This window comes from Balearica regulorum, chromosome 10 (assembly GCF_011004875.1).
Source record: "Balearica regulorum gibbericeps isolate bBalReg1 chromosome 10, bBalReg1.pri, whole genome shotgun sequence".
Lineage (NCBI taxonomy): Eukaryota > Metazoa > Chordata > Aves > Gruiformes > Gruidae > Balearica > Balearica regulorum.
Window position 1 is genome coordinate 11,393,354 of NC_046193.1, and position 24,307 is coordinate 11,417,660.

Consider the following 24,307-nt stretch of genomic DNA (forward strand, 5'->3'; position numbering starts at 1 on the left):
CGCACCGGCACCACATATTATTCCCCATTCCTATTAGCACCCCAGATGAGCCCCAATCCTCATTTAATGCATTGCACTCGGTGTATTTCCCACATGGCCCCTGAAAGGCAACCTTGTGTCGCTGCTCCTCCTTGGTACGACAGCTGCAGGGTAAGAGTACTGAGTCCTAGTTTCAAGCTTTTTGTTTCAGAGTCTCATCATTTCCCATCACGAGCTGGGTGGGGAGCAATAAAGGCCGTCAGTCTGTCTGCAGAACAGGCTAGCTCTGTTTGCCCCGTGCCCCAGCGAACAGGGGTTGTCGACTTTTAATGGAGCACTCGGGTTTCCACTGATGCCAGCTGCAGATAGAATGGCCCAGCGGCAAACAAATTCATATCCCCAGGGGCCGCTCAGATTCTCCTCTTATTTGTTAGTTTACCTGTAAAGTACAGTTGAACTAATTCCTGCTTGCGTGGTTGCAAAGATACATTTCCCTCCTCTTTTGAGTTAGCAAGGGGGAAAAAAAATGAGCAAGTGCAGCAAGGCTAATGGAGTAAGAGAGCATTTCCCATGGCTTAGGCAATAGCAAACGTTTTCTGCTGGGGATTGTTTGCCTAGCCCCCTGCACAGAGGTGAAGTTGAGCAGCACTTTATAATAACTAAGACCCATTCGTTACACACAAAGGTACAGAAGGCGTCCTAATATCTGCATGTTCAGATGGGCTTAAATCCAATAGCTCCTCGCGACATCAGCTGTTGAATTTACTATATGCTTATTACAAGGCCAAGAAAGGAGAAGGAATTATCAGCAAATGTCTTATTTGATTTTTAAATATTAACAAAAAAACATTTTAATCGTACCTGAAAGCATCATGTTACTGAAATGGACCAGAATGCTCACCTGCAATTCCAATCCCCACTTATTTCACATATGAAAATGAGCCCAAATGTCTCCTCTGACTCTTCTTAGGATTCATCCTGGGCACCAAACTGTTTTTCAATTCAGCTGCAAAATTTACCGCTTCTTAGCCCCAAGACACACACTCTGTGATTTAGACACGAACCACGAGAGAGAAAGGCTGCAGCGCTGAAACCGGATCCAGTCTGGGTGCGGATGCTGGGCACCTGAGTGTTTAACAGCGGCTCTGATTTAGGGTTGTGGCTATGGCACACTTTAATGAGAAAGTCAAGGCTGTGAAGACTGAGTCTTGCAGGTCAAGACTAAAATGCACCTACAGAACCAGGAGAACTTGCATATCACCTGGTTATAGCATATTTTGCACCAAAGTAGTCCACATTGTATAGTGCACATTGTAGTCTGCATCCTCTCACACATTAAAAAAAACCCTGACTTTTCTCTGAAAAATGGATTCTAGTAAAAACCAAAACCAAACACATGCCTTGTGGACAGCAGGCTCCACACAGATCCAGTTTTGTAGCTGAAGGCCAATAAAAGCAGTATGAACAACTGAAAAAGTCACCTAGAATACAGGTGTAAATAGCTTGATTTAGAAAAAAACCTGTTGACTGTTTTCCACAAGATACTCACATAAGCAAGCTGGGGAGAAATCACCTAGAGAAACTCATTATAGGCTGACCATGACAGTGTTTGGTGAGAATTAAGAGAGCAGTTATCAGTGGTACGCTGTTTGGGGATATATATTAAGCATGGTTCAGAGAGGTCTGTCCTTGAGCTAATTCCATTCAATATTTTCATTAATGATCTTGATGACTGGACAGATCAGGTGGGAACACGTATGCTGGAGGAAACGACATGATTTGATCCTGGCAAATTGGGGAAGTAGTCTGAAAAAATAGGAAGCTATTTAAGAGGGGGCATAGAAATACTAAGTACAGAATGGAAAATGAAAGCCTATATAAACAGACCTATAGAGAGGCATCATGGTACAGGACTCACACATTAAACTTAAGGCAATAAACTCCTGATTCTGCAAAACCTGCAGATGGGAAAGCATAAATAGGAAGATGGCCTGAGACACACTCAGAATTAAAATCCTGCTTTATTTGGTCAGTAGTCCCAAGGCCTTCGCTAGAGAACTTAAGGAAAGACATTGAGCATTTGGAGAAACTCAGGAAGACAGAAACAACTCTGGATCGAGGAAACACAGCCCTGAAGGGGAGAGACTGTACCGACTAAGAACATTTAGTCCAGCAGAAAGGAGACTGAGCACGGATGCGATCAGTCTTCAAGCACGTAAAAAAGTGTTGCAAAGAGGAAAGGAATAGTCTGTTCTCTGTGCCACGGTGGAAAAGGATAAAAAAATAAATAGGCTTACTTGAATCTTTCGTGTTGCAGTGTAAGATACCAGGAAGAATGAACTTGCCCCTTCTGCCTCCCAAATTTACAACCCTAATGATAGTAAAGTCCTGTGACAAGTAGTGACAAAATCTCTAAAAACAAGTTAGCTGGACACCTGAATAGTAACATACATACAGCTGATCCTTCTTTTGGGTAGGGAGAGGGACAAGATGACCTTAGGATTCCCTTCAAGAAGTGACAGCCTCTGTCATTCTATATACATCTAACAGATGACACCTCTTTACTTTAAAGGAAATGGTTAACAAGGACAGATTCAGAAGAGATGTTGCTAACAGGACAAAAGAGGGTTTGCTTTCTTAATAGCTTTATAGTGATCTTGAATTGGACACAGTCACTCCAAGACTTACTGAAGTTCCAAAACAAAAACTGCTTCTCTTTTGAACATTGCTGCTAAGTTCACATGACAAAGCAAGCCACAGGATTCCAAGGAAAAAACAGAGATGTCAGAAACAGACTGAAAGCTCAAAAAAATACTACTTTCCATCTGATATGGTGCAATCAGAATGAGACACTACTGTATTGTCCTTCAAATCACACACATAACACGCAAATGCCACAAGCTGGAACGGATCTAGCACTGCTGCACTGTAGCTTGTGCTGTTGCTGACTGTCCATCCCTCACTCCAAGAAAGGCTGCACGCCTGTGGATAAGCGAAGAGATTCTCCTACTTCATATAGTGCACAATCACTTACCTGGATTCCGTATTTTGAGCTCAGAGTGACAGAAACTCTGGTACTGCAAGCACAAACAGCTAGATTAGCCACAAAGGGAAAGACACCTCATTTGCAAGCCAGGAGCCACAGGCTGTTTACACCAGAGTGTCCCAGCCCTAAACGTTTAATTAAATCAGCCTTTTTTCAATCATGGCATATTTTCTACATCACTGTTCATTTTCGACTTGTTGCAAAGCCTCTCCTGATGTTCCTTTTCTAAGACACTGAAATGCTGGACTGGAATGTTACTGCAATGGGCAGAAGCCAGGAGTAGCCAAGTGCAGAACGGTAGTGCTGGGTTTGCTCAACCACTCCTCAAGGGTTGCCTGGCTCAGGATGCACGATACCTGCAAAAGTCCTTCCAGCAAAAACTCATTCCACAGTGCTTTCTGACAGTGCTAGCTTAAACTTCAGATGAATGATGAAAACCTCAGTGTTTACTAATTTAAAACAGAAGCTGCTTTCACAATCAGGTGAAGAACACAACTCATGTTGATGCCCGAGCCAATTTTGTGACCAACTTCGGACTAGAACTGCTCAGCAAAAAGGGGAGAAGCTCAGTAACATTCAGTAAGTGGACAATCAGCAGAAAACAACTGTTAAAATGCTTCATAGCATTATTGACAGTATTATTAAATGATTCACACACTAACAGAAATTCATGTCTTAAAGAAAATTATAATATTGGTTATTGACTGCAGTTAAAACAGAAGTTAAAAAAAACCAACCTCCTGAGAATTACAGACCAGTGTGAGCTTACTTCAAAGCTGGGTAAAAATGTGAGGAAACAATCAAAGCTAGGATGGCTAATCATCCTGATAAACGTGATTCATTAAGCACCAAGAAAGCAACGGAAAATTTGGCATCTCCGCTCCACTGGAATTACCCACACGCATTCATAAACCATTGGCTTACCAAAGGCCTTCTTGGAAAAAAAAAAAAAAACAGCAAAAAACCAACAACCAACCCAAAAAACCCCACACCACACACAGAAAATGACAGAAGAAAAATAAGCATCTGGTTTTAACCAAACGAAAGATTAAAAGAGCACTAAAAAACTTGACGGTAATCTCACTGTTTCTTAAATTCAATGACCTTCCAGAAAGGGGAAGAACTGTAACTGGGTGAGATTTGCAAACAGCCCGAAATTCAGGTAGCTGGCAGAAAGATGAGGAGGAAGAACTTAAGTACCACCAAAGCTGGGCTGAAATTGACTATTGACAAGTGAAAAGTAACCATAAAGAATGTTTAAATTGAACTACACTGATACACAAGCAGAAATATCCAAGACAAAAGATTTGGGCATCACTGAACAGCTCAATAGAACACGGACTCTGCACAGCAGGACTCTGGGAAATAGATGTTTAAGAAAGGGGACAGATATTACTGAAATTATTAAAGCACCACTAATCAATCTTCATTTTGAAGAGCACATTGATTTAATAAAACTATTAGAAGCATGGATAGTATTCTATACCAACAGAGATTGCAAAGATTTGCACTTCCGAAGACAGATGACATCTGATAAAGGTAAACAAAGTAACAGCAAGAAGGAAGGGAAATCATGACTTCTGATCCAGCAGAACAAGAAATCAACTGAAAATAGCAAATTAAAATTGCAGTTTCATAATTAGCTTGTGGGTTAGAGAGCCACAAGATATCTTGGAAAATGCGTTTCAGCATTTTTTAAATGATTGGATATTCGTGTAACAGAAAAACCCACACTTACACTAGTCAGAACAAAAATACACATCTTCAGGCTCAAAGGACACAAGATACCCACCAAGTGTGAGGAGTCTGGGGAAACAAATCCCTTACAAGTAGGTTATTCCATAATTAGCCACGGCAGAAGTTTTTGTGCTTTCCAAGAGCGTGATGCTGGAAACATTAAATGCTAATGTTCTAGGATCTATCCCTATCTTCCCACCAATCTGTTTTAAAGCAGGAGAGAAGAAAAATAAGCAACTCAAAACACATCAGCCTTCAAGGGTCCCTCTCACCCAACATGCTAATGTGTGGTGTGTTATAGACAGCTGACATCAGCAGATCAAAGATGGGGGAAACTCTTCAGACAGCTCTTCTATGTTACTGTGCAGGACTGAAAACGGGAGCTGCAGAAGTGCCAACATAGCAACTGACCTCCAAAGACAGGGACAGAGAGTCCTCCCTGCAATGGCAACATCACAACTGGAGTAAGCAGACAAAGGGGCAAGGCTGAGCCAATGCCATGGTGAAATAGTCCAACAGTTCACCTATTTGTCATTCAGTTTTGAGACTGTGTCTTTTTACCCTATGTATGATCAGTGCATCCATAGATCTCCTCTAAACTCAGGTCCCTCAGAACCAACAAGGTATGATCAGGAAGACAAATGCCACCTTGAAGAACATTTTCTGATGATCTGACTCAAGCAGCAAAACATACCTGCAGGCAGAAGGGTGCGAGCTAATCCCTGTTGTGCTACAGCCCTACAGAGACAGCTGATCCTTCTGCAATTCCAAACTGCCAGTCAAAGCTTTAACATCTTAATACACAGCATGCTCTAATTAAAATTTCTAATTAAGGGGGGAAAAAAAAAGAAACAACAAACCACTAACCAGCAAAACTAATGTTGCAAATTAGCAAGCCTTATGTACAAATTGAAAGTAGTCTTTGTTGCTCTTTCACAGATTATATTAATGTTAGTATTTTAAGCAAATAATTCTGGACATAGTTACCATGAGCTCACCTGTGCCCATTTTAGTAGTGGGACACAAGTAACATTTCTTAGACAATTCTCCTTTGTTAGGGTATGTGGCACGCAACAGAGAAGCCATCTTATTATCTGCCTTTGAAAGACAGACCATATCAAAAAGGACCAAGGAACAAATAGACAAATTCTGTCTGCATTGCCTCAGTGAAAGATGAAGTTATCTCACACTTTCTCTTACTTTTGTCCCAGGCAAGAAAGAAAATGTTCTGAGGAGTCTAGACTAACTACCCCTAAATCTCAGCAGACTCAGGAATGGCCTTCACAGGGTAGACAAGTGAAATGTGGGAGTCAAGCAGCAGAAGCTACAGTCTGAATATTTGGCTCCACCACTGCAACATCCCACATGTGACAGTAGACAAATTCACACTCATTCTTCCCATTCTGTACCCATCAATTGGGCATAGATTTACTGCAAACATATCAGCAAGAGTGAATTGTACATAACGGTTTTGAAATACATCATATACCAAGGGCAAAAATTGTCAAATACTGTCAGCACTGGAACTGATAAATCAAAATGCTTTGCAGAGAGCTTTTCTCAATACTGATCTTGCAACAACTTCAACTTTATAAGCAACTGTTATGTTAAAAACCTGCGATACTTAAGCATTTATATACCTATTATAACAAAATTAAATGACTAAATAAATGTGCGCTCAGATACTGTTATTACAGGAGTTCTAGGCCTCTACAAATAAATTTCAGCCTAAACCCATGCCTCTGGTCCAGTTGTGTTTTCCTGACAGCTCTATTTTCATTCCAAACTGGCAAACTTTTGCTTTTCTACTGTTCTAAATCCAGATGTCTCCCTCAAACTGCCCAGTCATGCCACACTTTGCCAGACGGCAAATAAGATTTACAGCTCAGCTTAGAAATGGATGGAGGCTAAATTGTCCACTTAACTCAGTAGGGTTGTAAGCACAGATCAATCTTCAGAGTTAAAAACAAAACAAAAAGACCCCACACTGAGGTATAATGTGATTTGGATTTGTCTTCAAACAAAATGGTTCTCTTGCCAGAGCTCCCAAGCTACATTTTTAAAATGCAAAATGACATAACATCATCCCTTCCTTTTCCCTTCTACATTCAGTAACGATTGAAACCTACCTTAGCTCCTACACGACCGAATTGGGGCCATATAGAGCCTAAAAAAAAGCAATTTTGTGGTCCAAGGAAGATGGAGTCTGGTTGACATGAATAAGGCCCTTGGAAATCTAAGACTGCATGACTTCCAATCAAAGGAGAACAAACTGATCTAAACAGAACCTTCTAGAGCTAAGTAGTCAGATCAGTTTAGCCAAAATGCCAACGTAATGGTGCTAGCAGGCACCTCAGTCACTACCAGGGTTGTTTACTTAGCAGCTCTCGATCCAGACCTCAAATTCGGTTTTGGTTAAGAAACATGAATGGGAACAGGCAGGACCAGCAAGGACTTGATAGTCAAAAAGATAGTCGTGTTTTTAAGAATGACCCTTGGAGTGCAGAATAGGGCTCAGATTTACCATCTTGTAGGATTTTTCTGATTGTTTGATGAGTTCCTTTCACAGCTGACCCTGAGCATGAGCTCCAAAAAGAAAAGAATGAGATGGGATTCCCTCTCCTGTCACTTTTTAGGAAAGGAATAACACACATATATGAGAAACTTGTGGTGCTCTGAGAGGTCCCTTAGAGCATTCATCTTTGACAAGCAACAGTCACCTTGAAGAAGATGAAAAAGAAGATTTCAGTCTTGCAGACTGATTATACCATCCTGCAAAAGCACTCATACCAGATGTGCAAATAAAGAACTTTAATACTTACTGAGAAATGGAAAACCCATTCTACCCTAAACTCTAAAGTCCACTAACAACTGGAATTAAAACCAGTGCTGCATGCACAGCAGCAGATGTGGGAAAGACTCCACATTCTGGCATGGGCACCAGGAAATAAGCAGACCCACCATACTCTTTCTCTTCTGATGTAGTGTATACGGTAGAGCTACAACCCTATCAAATTATGCTTTTAACCTATTTTTGCACAGAACAGTAGGAGAATTTGTGGGGAATCCCAGAAGACTACTCCCCTTTCTTCAATATCTTGCTTAAACAAAACCTCCCCAAGCCCTTGAATTCCTTCTAGATGCCCATCATCTAGCAAGACTGGCCTCAACACAGACTGTAATCATACAGCTGCTCTCCCTCTCCCAGGCTCCCTGTGCTAGGCTTTATCTTAAAATTATTCTATTTACATACTCAATAAGTTCATTTGGAACTCATGTGTTTGTAAATAAAGAGCTTTTCAGCTCACTGTGGGTATTAAAATAAAAGGAAAACACAAAGAGTTTTAAAAACAGCTAATAACTAGCACTCCTCTGCTGCCTTTCATCCTTCATTTCACAAGATCCCAGAGCACTTTACAGATGTAAATACAGAGCTGCCCTCCCAGCAGTGAGACGCAGAAGGTCCTGGGGTGGAACTTGGCTGCTCTAGGACATGACTGCATCATGACCACTCCTCATCCTGCTCTCACTTTTGCTCTGCCACCCTGTGGCTGTTCAACTGCACAACTCCAACAAGCAGGTGAAGTGCCTACTGCCTAGGAAGAACCGGCTCGTACACACCAGGAACCCTGCCGGTGTGGGTGGCTCTTTTTCCCCATACGCAGGTACTTGCCATAAATTAACACAATTTGTAGGATTTGAGGAAAAGAGCTATTTTCAGCTGAGCCAGAAACACACCGAGAAGGGACACTGGTACCTCAGGGTTTGGTCAACAGATCAGAGTTAAAGGCTCTGCCCCAGTCATTAAATGCACCGTAGTTTTTAATAGACACTGTTCTTTGAGAGGTGCGTTGCAAGCTTGATTCAAAATCTTCATTATCAATGCCAGTGCATACCACATTTTTAGGTGGGGAGATTTAATTTTGATTCCAAGTAAAGGATGCCACCTACTGAATCCTTGCTACCATGATTGCATGTTTTGACCCCCATGGCTCAAGACCTCTGGCAAGATTACAAGCCAGACTGCAGTCCCAAAATAAATTCCAAGGAAAAGCAGAAAACAGGCTTGGAAAAAGAAAGCTTTTCTCACTGCTACTCTCCCCACAACTCAAAGATGTATTACTCACTGAACATCTGCACAGCCATAATAATTTCTAGTTTTGCAACACTGACAACCTTAGCAGTATTAAAAAACCTCCTTACATCTTTATTCCATTTTGGATTCATTATAATACAGGCTCACACTATATGCCAGCACAGTACATTCTGCAACATTTAACCCTTGTTCCCGGTTGCTGTTCTTAACTTCACGGCTTAATGACACAGAGTCAGTAGATCACAATATGACCCCGTTAATATATTTTTAATGCCATTTTTACAAATTACAGCATAATGCACTGATTACAAGGATGAAAGGAAAGTCTCCACGTCTGTCTGGAAACCAAATAAAAGAATGTTTGAACATCTGTTCATCCTACAAATGTCTTTAAAAGCTTTGATTTTCCCATAATCATTTTGTTCCACCATTTCACCCTTTTTTGAATGTATATCCAACAGCCTCAGGACAGCAGCCAGAGATCTGCAGTAATAGCACGTTATAATCAGAGTTCTTGGGCACACTTAAGTTCTTCTTTTAGAATTAAAAATAAGGAAAACCACAAAATCAAACCCCAGTCTTTAACAGATACCTCCCCAGATGTCTGTCCTACACAAACCTCTGCCAGGGAAGTAAAATGAAAGGATGGGGCCTTGTGACAGGGGCTTCACGTAGAGGATTACAAAGCCCAAGGACAAGACATGGTGTCGGGAGAAGGGACTCACAGGAGGCACTACATGCATACCTCCACACAGCTCCTACGAGGTCAGCAGTAGCTGTCCCTGAGGCCTCTTCAGAGAGGAACTCCTTCTCCAGAGGCAAGAGCAGAGCCAGAACAAGAAGTAGCAATGAGCGAAGATGGGAAATAGGACCACTGAGGAAGAGGTTAGGTCTTGGGCTGAGAGGATGGAAGAAAGATGCTGAATTAGTACACTAATCTGGAAATGAGACAGAAGATGAGAAGAAAGATTTTACAAGGTATATTACAGGAGATTGGATGAGAAAGGGATGGAGGTCCAACTCTGGAAGCTATTGCTGCTCCCTCATTTGGAGTACCCCAAGTAAATAAACCATGGGACCTCCGGCACTTTCAGCCAAGCAGAGGGCTGCAAAACTAAATATTCAGGACTGATGAGGTTTCAAATGGATGAAGTTCCTTAACAACTGACTCACCGATCCTGCTATGGTAGGATCCACAGTGTAGAGGGGAAAACATTAATCAGACAGTGCTTTGTAAAAGTATGTACCGTCATTTACACCGACAGCCTCCTCTCCAGAACTATTCAAAGTGCCTCAGAAATGAGAAAGACAAAAAACTGTAAGAGCAAGGCTAACAATATCCTACAGCAAGACACTCCTGATGACTGCCCTTTTCCTTCCAAAACTCCAAGTAGAGTTGGCAGAATTTAGTGACCCAATTAAAATTTGGCAAGGACATTAGAACTATACAGATAAAATGTAAGTTCCTTAATTATTGAATTTTTTTAATGGGAAAGGTATTTATACCAATAATTCTTAGACTAACATGGGATGGTAATAATGGCATTCTTTTATGTCATCTGTTTCTCTAGCTTCCATCACTGCAGTATCTTAAGCAGAGGTAACAATGCAGGGTACAAAACAGGATTTGATAAAGGCTTAAAAGAAAGATAACATAATAAATATTCTTTCCAAAGATTGCCTTTGGGGGCATCTGGAAAGAGGAGAGAAATAGGGAAGGAGAGGTGACAGGGGTGTGAAATGCATTTTTTTCATTATAGAAGGATACATTTTCCAGCAAGGCTGGCAGCACAAGTCACATTAAGCCATAGCTGAAGTTGCCTGTCTAATTCCTCTGGGATCACACTGAAAGCATACCCCATAATCTTAAGGGATGTGCTAAAGCTTTGCTGGGACTCACTCAGCAAAACTGTTTGGGATTATTCCACAAAGAACTAATTCTGTTCTGATTTAAAGGGGCACCACCAACCTAGTTTAGATACCAGACCTGGCTCTGTCTCACGCCTATCCAGTTGTAAATATCCTCTCAATAGCTGATATTTTTGCCATTTGTATCCAACTTTGGTTACCTGGAAATTGAAAGACAGACTGAGAAAACCAGGATCATGTTAGCATGATGGACTCACACCCATTAATGGATATTTGATTAACAACACTGAGCGCTATTAATAGTATAACAACATGATTAATGAGCGTTGCAATGTATTACAGTTACTTCCACATGCAACTAAGGCACTTACATTACACATGTGGTCATCTCCTGTGGCTGGCTTCAGTGAACGGGTCACAGGCTGCTATTTAACATCAACAAGCAGAGGCACTCTTTTTGTTCAAAAGGCAGGAACTAACATTTTCGATGCTGCCAAGCCTGAGTCCAATTTCTGTTCCAGACTGCAGCTTTCATACCTGTGGAATTATTGCTAGTCTTCATGTTAAGGTGTCCTATGCTTTGTAAATAAAAAAGGGATATTACCAGTACTCTCCTTTTTATCAGCCTAGGACATGAAATTGAGAGGAAGAACTAAAGCAGCCATGAAATCCCTATTAAACAACTAATGGTTTCTAAAGCATCTTGGAGATACTCATTTTACAAGGCTTATGCTGCAATCTTCTATCATTATTTTAATGAAAGAAAGTCCTTGACTATTTCCAGAGGCAACTTTTTCTTTCACACACAAAAGACATTTCGGTTACAAAAAAAGAAAACAATTCTGGAGTGCGATTCACTGCAGAACAGGCAGGAAATTCAGAAAAGCTATACAAAATGTCACTGAAGATAGGTTCTGAACCTTTGGAACAGCAAACAGAACAATTAAGACTCTGGGTTACACGCATCATTATGTTTAATATGAAAAACATTTCTAGATATAAATCATATTTCTAAAAAAGATCCATACCATCTCTCAGATAGCATCTTACATAGCTGCAGCTGAAGGAATGTGAAACATCCATTTTAGGTTTCACCTATTATATCGTGCGCTTTCTGTCCCCCACTTTGCTTGGGGAAGTCAAACTAGACTAATCAGCTTAACTATGTGGGTCACATTAAATTCACATCTTGACTAGATTTAGATTAATGATGGTGGCAAACTTTTCAATCAACGGAAAATACAAAACAATTCTCCAGAAAAACACTGCAATGAGAACGCACACCCGAACATGCCCTTCCAGCAGGTGACATTCTCTGAGAGGCTGTAGAGATTCACATTATGAAGATGACAAAATAAGCAGATTCTAACAGAACAAGCCAGGTGGCAGAGATTTTGGAAGGGTGCACATAGTCAGCAGGCACGTCCAGGCTCTGTCTGTGAGGAAGGAACAGGTCTAATGCATTCAGACAAGAAACAGGTTCCACCTGAATTCATTTCAGAGTCTGGTCTTTTCAGGTGCAATCAGAGGCCTCTCTTGCTTTCTCAGGATTGAATCATTTTCTTCTGTGTGTCAAAGACGTATCTTTTAAAGAGAAGAGAGATTGTAACAGGTTGGGCAGAATCATTCTTGCTGCTTTCATCCTCTTTGGTTGTATCCCCCTTCCCTGCCTTAGATTTCTTCTTGGAGGCAACAGTAAGAAGCATCTTGGTATCTGGCTTCAGCCCATCTGTAAAAAAAACCAAGAACATGTATGACAAACACGCTTCAACATCACATTTCAGTATAGCTCAAAAAAATGAACAGGCAAGTTTACTTCTGAAATCCACCAAAAAAAAAGAAGAAAGTCACATGCATTAGGAAAGTCGCATTTCTGCATCGCACTTCTGCAATACGGTAACTCACATGAAGAATAGGAGAAGCCTTCAAACACAGTTCACAAAAGTGATATCCCAAATCCAGTGCAGTATCCTGGCTGTATCCTTCTACAGCTTTTAAAGTATTAAATACAGATAAAAATTTCAACAAGCCAGACCAACCTGCCTGGTCCAGGCCTTATTCAGCAGAACTTTCCTATTATTTACACACATCTTCTAAAGTTTCTTCTCATCAGTAAGAATGAATATTTATAAAAATATAAGTCACAAATGAAAACTAACAGCCAGTAAAATACTAGAAGTACATAGAGTCAGAAGCTTCTTGAATGTCTTTAGTCTATTTCCCAGACCTGCCAAAAGCAGGCTGCTTAGTGTATCATTACCAAATGATACAGTTTCCTATTTGTTTGGTTGGTTTTTTGGCTAAACCACAGTATTTGTTAAGGGTTACAATTGTCACTTCCCATGCAGACTAGAATTAACCTGAGTAGGATTCTGGGGAATCTAACTTAAGTCTTTCTCCAGACATTTGCGCCAAACAAAAACATTTGTCCTTTTCTTCCTAAATGACTAGGGTTTATTACACTTTTATATTTTCTTTTAACTTGACACATTGGTGACATTTTAGATAAGAAATGCAAGATAGCAAAGCCCAAAGAAATGTTGTAAAACGAGAGAGATGCGGCTCCTAGAAGAGCGCTCCCGAAGAATTGCTTTCTTAAAGCAGAAGACAGCAAACTCCTTGGGAGCCAATTCAGCGCCACCCGAACGGGCTGCAATGTGGTTCTCAGGCATTTGGCCAAATTCAGTTCAGGTATTTTTAACCTGTGGTGTCACATAACCTTATCTCAAACACTTAATCAGCTTCTCTCCCCTCATATTGAAATTCAGATGCGGATTCTCATATCACAGACTGACAAAAAGATCGAGATGCTTATGATTTACTGGAGACAGGAGGTCTACAGCCACAGGTGATTTGCTCCGGCACAGACGCACCCAGAGGCACTTACAGCTGATTGCGGGGGGACACGGCACCGGAGCCCACCTTCTCATCTTGCTGTATCAGGGAGCAAATTGTTCCAGGCAGCATCCCCACCGCCGGGCAGAGGAAAGGGAGGGAACGAAGAAGTGTTGAAGCAAACCCAGGAAACTGCCAATTTGCCATTTCCAATTTGCTGTAGGTTGTAAACCAGCCCCAACGCCCCACAGCGTGGCAACGAGGAGGCTTTTGGAGATAGAGGGGTTTTGCTTTCTTCAAAAAGTGCAAGAGGACAAGAGAAGAGAGAAGCAACACGTTATGTATATAACTACACAAACTACAATTTACACTAAGGCTGCAGAAGTCCAGCAGCAAGCAGAATCAACTTTGCGTAGTTCTGCAAGATCTTGTATTTCACAGTCACGGCAGCAGCCGTTTTTCTCTTTTCAGATGGCAGAATACAAAAAAAAAAAAAAAGTAGTAATGATTATTTCACTGTGAAAATAATTGAGACTTTTTTTCTTGATGGGTGAGAAGTCTGATAATGACTATCTTTGCACATGTAAGGTTCAATTAATCGAACTAGATACTATGGTGTATAGTTACCATATAGTTATTATATGGTTTTATTACAGCATATAGTTATGTTTGATGCAGCTGTTTTGATTTTTTTAATTGGATGCTTTCATATAAATCCCCTTACTATCATTAGCCTTACAATCAACTCCATCCTCATTACAAAAAAAATAATTTATCATTACATGAAAAGCAAGTTATTTCCTATTTGCAAAGCTCCAAGAACATCTTGGGTGCTGCTAAGGAAAAAAAAAAAAGCAACTGTCAAAAAAGAGGAAAACAAAATAAAAACAGCAAAAAGAGTGATCTCATGCTGTCAGTCCTGCCTCTACCTTTGCAGGATTTATTTCGCGTTGTATGTTTTCTGCTGTTTTGACCAACCTAATTGTAAGTGTCCCTGAACGGGGTTTCCTCCACTTTCCTGGGAAGACCATTTATTTTTCGGACAAAGAAAAATATTTGGTCATATTGCTTTCTAGTTGGTTTCCCTTTCTAGGTCTTATCACTATTACTAATGTTGCTGTTACTGGCACATTACTGTTTAAGAAAGATGCTTAACTAAGTCCTCTCAGAAAGACATGCTCTAAATTAATTAAAGCAAACAAATCTTAAAACACTTCTATTTACATTAGTAGGCTTTGTGAGACACCACTTTCCAAAAAATGCTAACTGGCGGAAAGGAGAGAGGAAGGGAGGAGATGTGGCATTAAAACTCCAGCCAAAATTTTCCTGTGTGGGTATCTGGAGGTACCTCACTGGTAGCACAAAGCCTTGTCCGCATCCGCTGGGCCCCCGGGCAGGGCAGCCTCTCGCCCCGGAGCAACGCGCGGCTGCAGCAGCAAGGGGGGCACTGCCAGCCCCAAGGATGAAATACCAACCGCTTTGAATAAACCCAGCTTCAAAACCTGCCGGTGATGACGGTCAGCACTTGGACTGCCCAGCAAATCTGGAACCTGGGACATCTCAGGTGTTTAAACAAAGAATCTCATTCTTGAAAATGAAACTTTTCAAACAAAAAAGGATACACTGCACATGGAACCATACTGGGGAAAATGCATTTAAAACTGAGCAATCTCACCTCCTCTGCCCTATCGCTAACTTCCACATATGGAGGAGCACAGACAGACCTCACCTGCAGCCCTTAACACCTGTCTGGATTCAAATACAGTACCGTGAGCAAGAAGTTTACAGAAGAAGGGGAAGAACTCAGTAGTTCCTACCAGTGAAACGACGGGCTGACAGCCAAAGGCAGCTCAGGTATTATTAAATTCACAAGGTATCTGAATTACCTAATCAGATCCCATGGCCCTCGTTCTGCAAACAGATTAGTTGGCTGGCATCGTACCCTAACAAATGGCATTTTCTGTTTTTCTGCTCTGGTGCCAGGAGGTCTAAGGGCTGAAGAGCTCTGCGATAGGGAGCAGCACAAAGGAGCGGGCAGGGAGAGACAGGCGGGGAGGCACAATCGGGTTTCATCTACCTCCGCGGATTTCTCGCGTTACACACAATGCATACTTTACATTTTACAAAACCAAGGAAATGAAGGGAAATATATCTGTCACCAAAGAAGACATCAGACCTTTAATAGCTGAAATGACGGATATTTTTAGATGGAGGTCTAGTTTAACTTACTTACATTAAGGGTCTAATCTCTCCTGAACAATAGCTACGTTAGCTTGAATACATAGTGAGAAATCTGTTCCATTAATTAAGTGCTGCCTGTACTACTCGGATTTGTAGCAAATGTTAATAGATTTTTTCTTCCTCTGTTGGACAATTACTTTATTTTGCCAAGTTGCTAATGGATTAAATTGAAAAGGCCCGTGTGTTAAAAAACCCCCACACTTTAGCTTCAAAGTTCTAAGAAATGCCTTGCATACAACAATGGGAAATACCTATATATTAATATTATTAATGGGCAGTCCTCAGAGGCACATAAGATATCTGAAAGCTTAGCAAATTCATTCCCAGCCACCATAACCGTGTCTGTAAAAAGAAGTGCCCAGACAGGTCTTATGTAAAAATGTACTTGCAGTATCAACTAACCCAGGTTAGATAGGAAAAAACAGTTATAAGACAGTTGAATTCACTTCATTCTTTTAGTTTCAACTCCTCTTAATAATGAACAAGTAAGAATACAAACTCATAGCATTCTTTCCTTTGTCTCAGTATGGTCTCAAGGATTTAATCAAAAATGGAGACATTTATAAATGCAAAATGGTGAATTTTCTAATTCAAATGAAAAGCAATACCTTCTCAGGAAAAATATTTTCCAAGTTTCATATGTATGAAATAAAGGATAAACGCAGTATTTTACGCAGTTTTCACAAATAAAATCTAGCTTCTTAGTGATTTGCAGTATCTTATATAGTTAAATGCATTGCAGCCTGGAGTTTTACAATTACTCACACAGGAAGTTTGCATAGAAATATGCAGATTTCAGTAACTTACGGAAATTTCACATTGTAGAGTTCTGGACCCCTTCTTGTGTAGAAATATAGGAAATGAATTTTGTTCTTCCCCCCCCAAAGATCCTCATATCTACACAATTTTAAGGTTTCTCTAATGTTTCCTTTTCTCCTTCTGTTAATCCCTGGGGACAGGGACTCAGCAGAGCCTCGTGACAAACGTCCTGGGGAACGCCCGCGAGCAGACAAATCACAACAGACACAGAAAGCATATCACTGTCCATAACCAGCATGAGTTACTTTTGCCTTGCTTCTACTACTACAACTTCAGCTGGAAGGAAGATGAAAATTGATACAATATCTGCTCTTCTAATTCCTTTTGCTATTCCCATGGCAGGATGAAGGAGCACTGCTGTGCTTTTTCCTCCCATGTATATTATTATTTCAAATGTTACCTGTAAGCTTAGATCCTACTTTACCTTTTAGGTAACTTCTCAACTTCACATCCTCCTTCACTTAATATTATCATTCCTTATCAACATCCTCTGTCATCTTTGTTGCCTTTTTTTTTTTTTTTGCTTATTAGTCTTCTGCTCTTTCTCTTAAAGTCCAGCTCCTCCTTCCTTGACTCCCCATTCCACTTGCTATTCTGCCCTTCAGGAGTTTTATCTCTCTTCCTTTTTCCGACTTGACTTTTCACATTTCCTATCTCCACATGTCTATTATTTCCACTGATCTCTTCAATATTTAGGGCTAGTCCTGTCTCCTTCAACACTACTGAAACACTGTGTTTGAGTGGAAGATTTTAAAGACTGAATACTAGACACACTGTAGATGAGAAGCAAGATAACACGTCTCCTCGTAGCCCAGCCAGAGATAGGAGTAATTTTTAAGCAACTCAAACACATTATTGAAAACGGGTGTAATAATATAGGTGCAGAGCAGGCTCTCCAGAACAGCTACGGAGAATAATTTATTTTACTGAACTTCAACAAGTCCCTTCGCATACGCACACTTGTAAAAGAAGCCCCCTGCTAACTGTCCTACCTAGCACTGACGAACATGAAGGTATTAGCATGGATGATTGCAGACTTTTCTTATGACACTGAAAATCGTAACGGGAGAAAAAAAAAAATCGTATTAAAAGACTCCAAGTCTCCTCATTCGTCCGAATGTGGCCTTCAGGTCACAGCTATAGTTCATCCTACCAATAGAAAAACGCAGCGAACGTCTGGCACCAGCTGCCCGCAATGGTACTTGCTGTGGTTTGCTGGGAAAGCGCTGCCTCAGGATTCGTGCCACCATACTAGGAAAAAGCACACTGAGGCTACACCAGTAGCTACCACCGGAAGAGAAAATATTCCTTTTTGCACTCAATATTAAGAAATTCCTAGACTATTCTTGACCTGCTGTTATCTCCAAACCTCCATTCAGGAATTTGTGAGCAGAGTTTCAGTGGGAAACTGAACTTTGTTTTTCCCGTCTGTAAACAAAATATCCGATTCACTTCCTTCAAACATTGCAGGTAGAAGACACTACTACCTGCAATTTCTTGTTTCCTGTCAACATCTAAATGTTAAAAATTGACTATTAATAATAATAAAATAGCACATTTGATGTCAGAAATAATTTTTATCTGAGGCAAATGTAACCTTTTAATATGACAAGCAGACACTTTTCTTCTTGAGGAAAGGAAAAAAAAAGAGCAAAACTTGAAAGCAGCAAAGGGTTGGGGATAATCCTCACTCACAATGGATTATTCGTAACATCTGTTTTTCACAATTTCAGGATTTCCTTAAAATGAACCCTCAGAGCCTGAACCCTCGTTACACAGTTAAGGGTGGGTGCCTGCATCACTTCTCCTGCTAACAGAGTGCAAAAGCCAGTTGGCCTGAAAATCAGAAGTAACGAGCGCCCCGGATGGAGACATCCATGCCACAGCCCGATGCAGAGGGACATGCTGAGAGCGGACACAGACCATCTCTCCCCCTGCTTACTGCAATGACGGACCAGTGAAAAGAAATAGAAACTTTTCACTAGTACTGCAGGCCTTGAGAATCCAGTTCTTCAGCACAATTACAAACCAATTTGATTTTTTTTTCTTGCAACAGCTATATATATTCATCCAAGACTTAAAAAAATATATATATTTTACCTATGTTCAAAGAAGGGTATAAGGTTCAAATACAGCACTTATCTGTTTCAGATTCTCAACAACCTTAAAACAAGAAGAATAAATCTATCGTTGGTTTCCAGCAAAATTAAGAGAAATGCCAGTGGTACAAGTGGTGACTCTCAGAGTCCCCCAATATACTAACAAGCACACACTTGTTTTCCACCTAGTCCTAAAATATGTCAGCAGTTCTTAAAAAAAAATAAAAAAATCATTGATCTGTGTCCTAAAAACATGAAAAGTTCATGCAATTATCCTTAACAGAACATCGTGAAGTTTTGATTCAAACAAAAAGCAGAAACATCCCCAAATCAGAGGATCAATTTGCCCAGCCCCTCCTGCTAGTTATCTCTACAGACAAAGGACAAGAATAACAGAAAATGTAACATCCTGTTGCTCGAGCTATTTACATTAAGCTACTAGGTAGCAACTCTGCTTCTCCTCTGCTAAAGATACCCAAAATCCTACCTTTTGATTTTATTCAAGCTAAAGGAGTCATTTTTCTCCTTCAACGTCCCCAGAAAAAACCCTGAGCTGATCAGGAAAAGGAACATCTTTGTACGCCTTCCAAGAACAAAAGCATCACATTTCTCTGCCCATAAATACTGTAATAGGTCCATCAGACGTGTCACACCACATCTAGTAGACCAGATGACCAGTCACCTAGAGACTGCTAGTCCTATCTAACTTGGCATCCCATCTGCCTGTCATGAACGTATGGTACTTCAGAAAGAGCAGGGATGAAAACTGTGTCCTGAGCTAACTAAACCCTTGGATCAGGTTGGAATTCTCTACCTGACGTCAGGGTCAATATGTCAACACCTACCAACTTTTCTAGCCAAAAGATTTAAGCACAGTGCTCCTTATAGGAGCCAATCTACTCTGTTCCTAGGTGTTCATCACCATGATAACAAGCATAATATGATTACCAGGACAATTTAAATGTAGTAGTTGACAGATTCACTCAAGAAACAAGGGATACTCCTTTCCTTGCTACCCTCAGGAGCTCAGGGTTTGAGCTTCAATTACTTTTGCAGATCAGGCAATGAATTTTACTTATGTAAATCCCTTCACAATTCTCCAGTAATTCTATTTTGAGTTCACACCACCTTTTCCCACATCTCTCATCAGTTCTCTCAGATATTCTCCTAGAGCTTCAAACTCCAGAATAGATTAATTTTTCCCTTCTCTCTAGTACAAGATCTGCTATTTTCACCTTGCCTGGCTCGTGAATATCAATAGAACTACAGCATGAAGTTGGCCAGGGAGAGCAATCAATCTCCAAGGAGACCCAAAAGTAGACTCCTTCCTTCTAAGTAAGAATTACACTAACGCCTCAACGTGGTACTTAGGATATACACAAAATATCCATAACTCATTGCTTGATGACAGAGACCAGAAAAAACTCCATCTTCCAGCCACTTTGAGCAGAAGTTGACCGCCCCATGTCCTGACCAAATGTTGTTGTGACAGCCAGCCTGCATCAGCAGAGCAATTCCCACACTCTCAGCTTGGTAGACTCTGTTTGGAAATCCTTAACTACTAAAACATTTTCCCATAAATTGGGGAACAGCTGCCCCGTACCACATCAGAGAAGGCTGCAGTTCAGTAGTGAACTGAATTGAATCTTGTGTATCAACTTGTTAAGTTTATACAGGCTTTTGGACTGAAAGACATAATAATTATAAGAGGTGGCACTACTGGAAATAACATGGATTTCATTACGGGCTCCTACTTAACAGGGAGAGAGCTAGTCTTCCTTGATGAGGAAGACAGAAGCTGTTTTAATTCAAGAGGCTGACCTAGGTGAAGTTCAGGCCGAAGCTGTTTTTGGAAAACTCTCACATCAAGCCGGACACAACCCTTTCAAGCTCAGTGCCAATTCTACACAATGGCTTGAACTGCACTCTCCGGCAGTCCTTAAAGGCACATTTTGTATCTTGGCTTTTGCTGCAAGCAATCAAGAAAGAATGCAAGAAAACAAAACTGTTTCCCAAGCACTGTTTGCTGGTGCCATAATTAATATAATCAAACAATTCCACAAATTGCTTCCAATTGCTGGCGTCACTTTCATGTGCAGAGCCAGACTTTCAAAGAAGGGCCCTTCTTGTCCTACATCCTTACACTGGTAACCCTCGCTTCACACAATAGTAAACAAGACCTCGCTAAATAGTATAGGGTAATTTGTACTGTAATAGGTCCCCAAGGCACCATGGACACAATTTGAAATGCCATCTAATTTTTCTTTTTAATTAAAAAAGCAGTTACTATATTTAAACAACAACACACAAAAGTTCAGAGGGGATAGATTGGAGTTTCCCACAGCTCTCTGGGAGTTTTCTCAAGGTCAGGAAGAGTTTTATAGGCTCAATTGGTACACATTTTTTTCTTTAATTAGTCTGCCATACCCTCTGCATGAAGTCAGCGTCTTGATTTTCAGTCTGATATTTTTCATATTGCTAAATGGAGCACAGACTCAAGGACTACACCGTATCTATCAGCTGCTGAATGGGTATTGATGCTGTACTTCCCTATACACACCCTGCCTGCCCCCTTCCTCTCCTCGTCCTAAACTTATCATCTACACCGAGGACACCTAGCATGCCACATAGCATTGAGAGCACGCCATTCATTCACAGTTTTACACTTCTCAATTTCTAGCAAGATGATCAGGATATATTATCCTATTTCCCAAATTTTGTAACATAACCACATTTTAATTTTTTTTTTCCTCCCCAAAATAAAACATCATAATTGGAACACCAGATACAAACAGACCCTACCATCTGAAGCCATGTAGCAGGACAGATTTCCACACTTGATACTTCCCCACCACCTATCGTACCATTGCTCTGCAATCACCTCATCATTTAAGTAGTCTTAAATAGTAGTAAACCCACACACACTTTAGAAGGATATTTGCAGTTCCCACAGTTGATTTTCCACAACACGCCCTAACCCAACATACCTTTCATCCCCAAATAACAGCTCTGAAGTGACACACTCGAGATCTTCATTTCTTGGCTGGTTGGCCATGCTGCAGTATGAACAGGTTGAGAGTATCAAACCTGACCTTGTTTATAGGCCAATATATATATTTCAGCTACCATTATGTTGTGTGCCACAGGCATTTGTTGGCTAAGCCCTCCTAGGGCAACTCTACTAGAGAAGATGACTTTATACTTTGCACTCCTGCAACACAGCTATGACTTGTACGCTCTACACAATTTTTTGTTTCTGTATCCAGAGACTAGCTTTGATAGATGTTACGTGACAGACTCCAGTGCACCATGATTACTAGATCTAGGCTACACAAATTAAGTGTATGCACAATACAATGGATCAACTTGCAGAGCTACAAGACAACCACTAAGGTGATCTTTTTGTCCTCAAATCCAACACTATCCCATTAGCCTAAAGGAAAGAATTTTCAAATTAATTTCTGCATGAGCTATATATGTGCTTTCAGTACATTAGCAAAGGTGCAATTATGCCAGCTGATGTATCATACCAGCTATTATTCATAAATTCTTTTTTCACTTGATGGCCACTCAAGGTCCATGCAGTCATTGAGTTCATGCCTAAGCACTACACTTGTTCTCCCAGTGTACTGGCAGGGAGAGGCAGCTCTCCTGGGAAGAAGGAATGCAAGAGTTAGTTATGCTTAATCTACTGATGCTGTGCTTTTAGTCCGCATGTTATTCAAGCCCTGTGAATCAAAAACTGAGTGCATGGAAATTGCCCAGCACACAACAGCAACAACTGTGAAAAAACAATGGAACTAATAAGGACATCAAATTATTAATACAAATAATATGTGATGTAGTTGGAAGCCTGGGAATGTAGACAGGCTCTTGTTACAATTCAACAATAGAAAAATTACAGGCAGGTCAGTGTGAAATATCCAAGACCATTCAAAACAGTCAAAGACAGAACAGGGTCTTAAAATCGCAGTTATTGTCACTGGACCTCACTAAGTACTCGTCTCTCAGGAAGGGAGAGAAGGAAAGAAAGATGCAGACATCAACATGATGAATAAAATTTGGGAGAGTCCATGACAACTATTGTACACGTCAGACTTTTACGCATTTTACTGTGGTGGTGGTGGATCCTTGCTGATTCAATCCTCAAATCAAGAGGGGCAAAAATTCATTAAAATGTCCCCAAAAGTACAGCTACATATGTAGAAATAGATCATGCTAAGCACAGGAGCTTTCATAATTTTAAGCCCACAGAATATCATGTTGGGACTAAATTTATATCCAGCGAGGGAGTTCTCGGGCCAGAGCCACTCAGCAACGGGCCAGAAGACACTTCTGAGTTTTGGTCAGTATCCCAGTACCTATAAAATAGTAAATAAATGAAATGAACAATGCTCATGCTAAGGTGAGCAGAAACAACTGAAAACATGTTTTGAATTCAACATAAGGGACCAAAATTTCATTTGCCTAGTGAAAAGACAACACCAAAAACGGTACCAACACACAATCTCTCCTACAGCAGCCTTTCAGAAATGCATACGATGCGGAAAAAGTTCAGGTTCGCAGATCTGACACAGAATCAAAGGCAATTCATTACAAAGCAGCTTCAAATCAAAGTGCTAGATCCGCAGGCCTGTCTGTAATCCTCCCATCTTGCCTGCAACTCTTGATGTGGAGTAGGCACCACAGAAACCAGTTAAGCTGGACCAACTCCACTGACATATCCCAGGCATCTGCTGCTCAGTGCTGGTCCAGAGTTTAAGTTTGGCGATATTCATCTTCCCCTGGGCTGCCTTTATAAAGCAATCGTGAACAATGGGACTTCAGAATAAAGAATAAAACATTTAATTTTTATTTTTTTAAAACTTCTAGGCAAGGGCCTTTAATGCGATTAGAAGGGGGAGGGGGATTGGATAGCAGCTTTTTCTTTTTTATGTTATGTATATTGTGTGTAAACAAATATGCAATTTGCTTTAAAAAGATAAGGTGATTAAATTTTTATCGGGCTTGTACTCTGTTGTCACCACAACAAAGAGAATTAGGAGGAGGAAAGAAAGGCCTTTTTATTTGAATTATGCTCTTACCAGAGGTTCTCTACAGCACAGCTGTAAAGCCACTCAATGTTCTCCAAACAGGCCCTTTGATTGCATTTTATTCAACTTGTTTGCATTTGGAGCAATCGAAAGGAAAAGAACGCTCCACAGTTTGATGTCTTAATGTTCCTTAATACCTCCTTTAATTTATATTAAGCTTCTTAACTAGGGTGATGAATTCTTCAAAAACAATAAAGACCTAGTGCAGAAATCTTTCTCACACCACGAAAATTGAAATTATAATGTATTCATGGGGTTTTTTTGTTATAAAAAAAACATTATTTAGAAGAAAGATTTAAAGCATATAAAAAAATCCTGAAGTTGTATGAAAATTACTTGATCCACAGAAACAGATGAAAGTTCAAACTAATTATTACAAGGGAAATAAAATGTTGTGGGAGGTGGAGGAAAAGAAACAGTATGAGAATGTTGGGTTACTATGAAGTTTTCGGTCTTTTAATAATCTATAAATTCCTTCTCTATGGCTTTCTAC

At 40.5% G+C, this 24,307-nt stretch overlaps 1 protein-coding gene across 2 annotated transcripts in view; it reads right to left on the reverse strand.

Annotated features, from left to right (window-relative positions):
• Positions 1 to 11,683: 11,683 nt before the first annotated feature.
• Positions 11,684 to 24,307, reverse strand: part of EEFSEC (eukaryotic elongation factor, selenocysteine-tRNA specific) — a 124,946-nt gene continuing 112,322 nt past the window's right edge. For both annotated transcript variants that reach the window (XM_075762104.1, XM_075762105.1), the window contains one exon: positions 11,684 to 12,456. In XM_075762104.1, the coding sequence (XP_075618219.1) occupies positions 12,272 to 12,456 (185 nt within the window). In that variant the 3' untranslated portion in view covers positions 11,684 to 12,271. The remainder of the gene's footprint in view (positions 12,457 to 24,307) is intronic.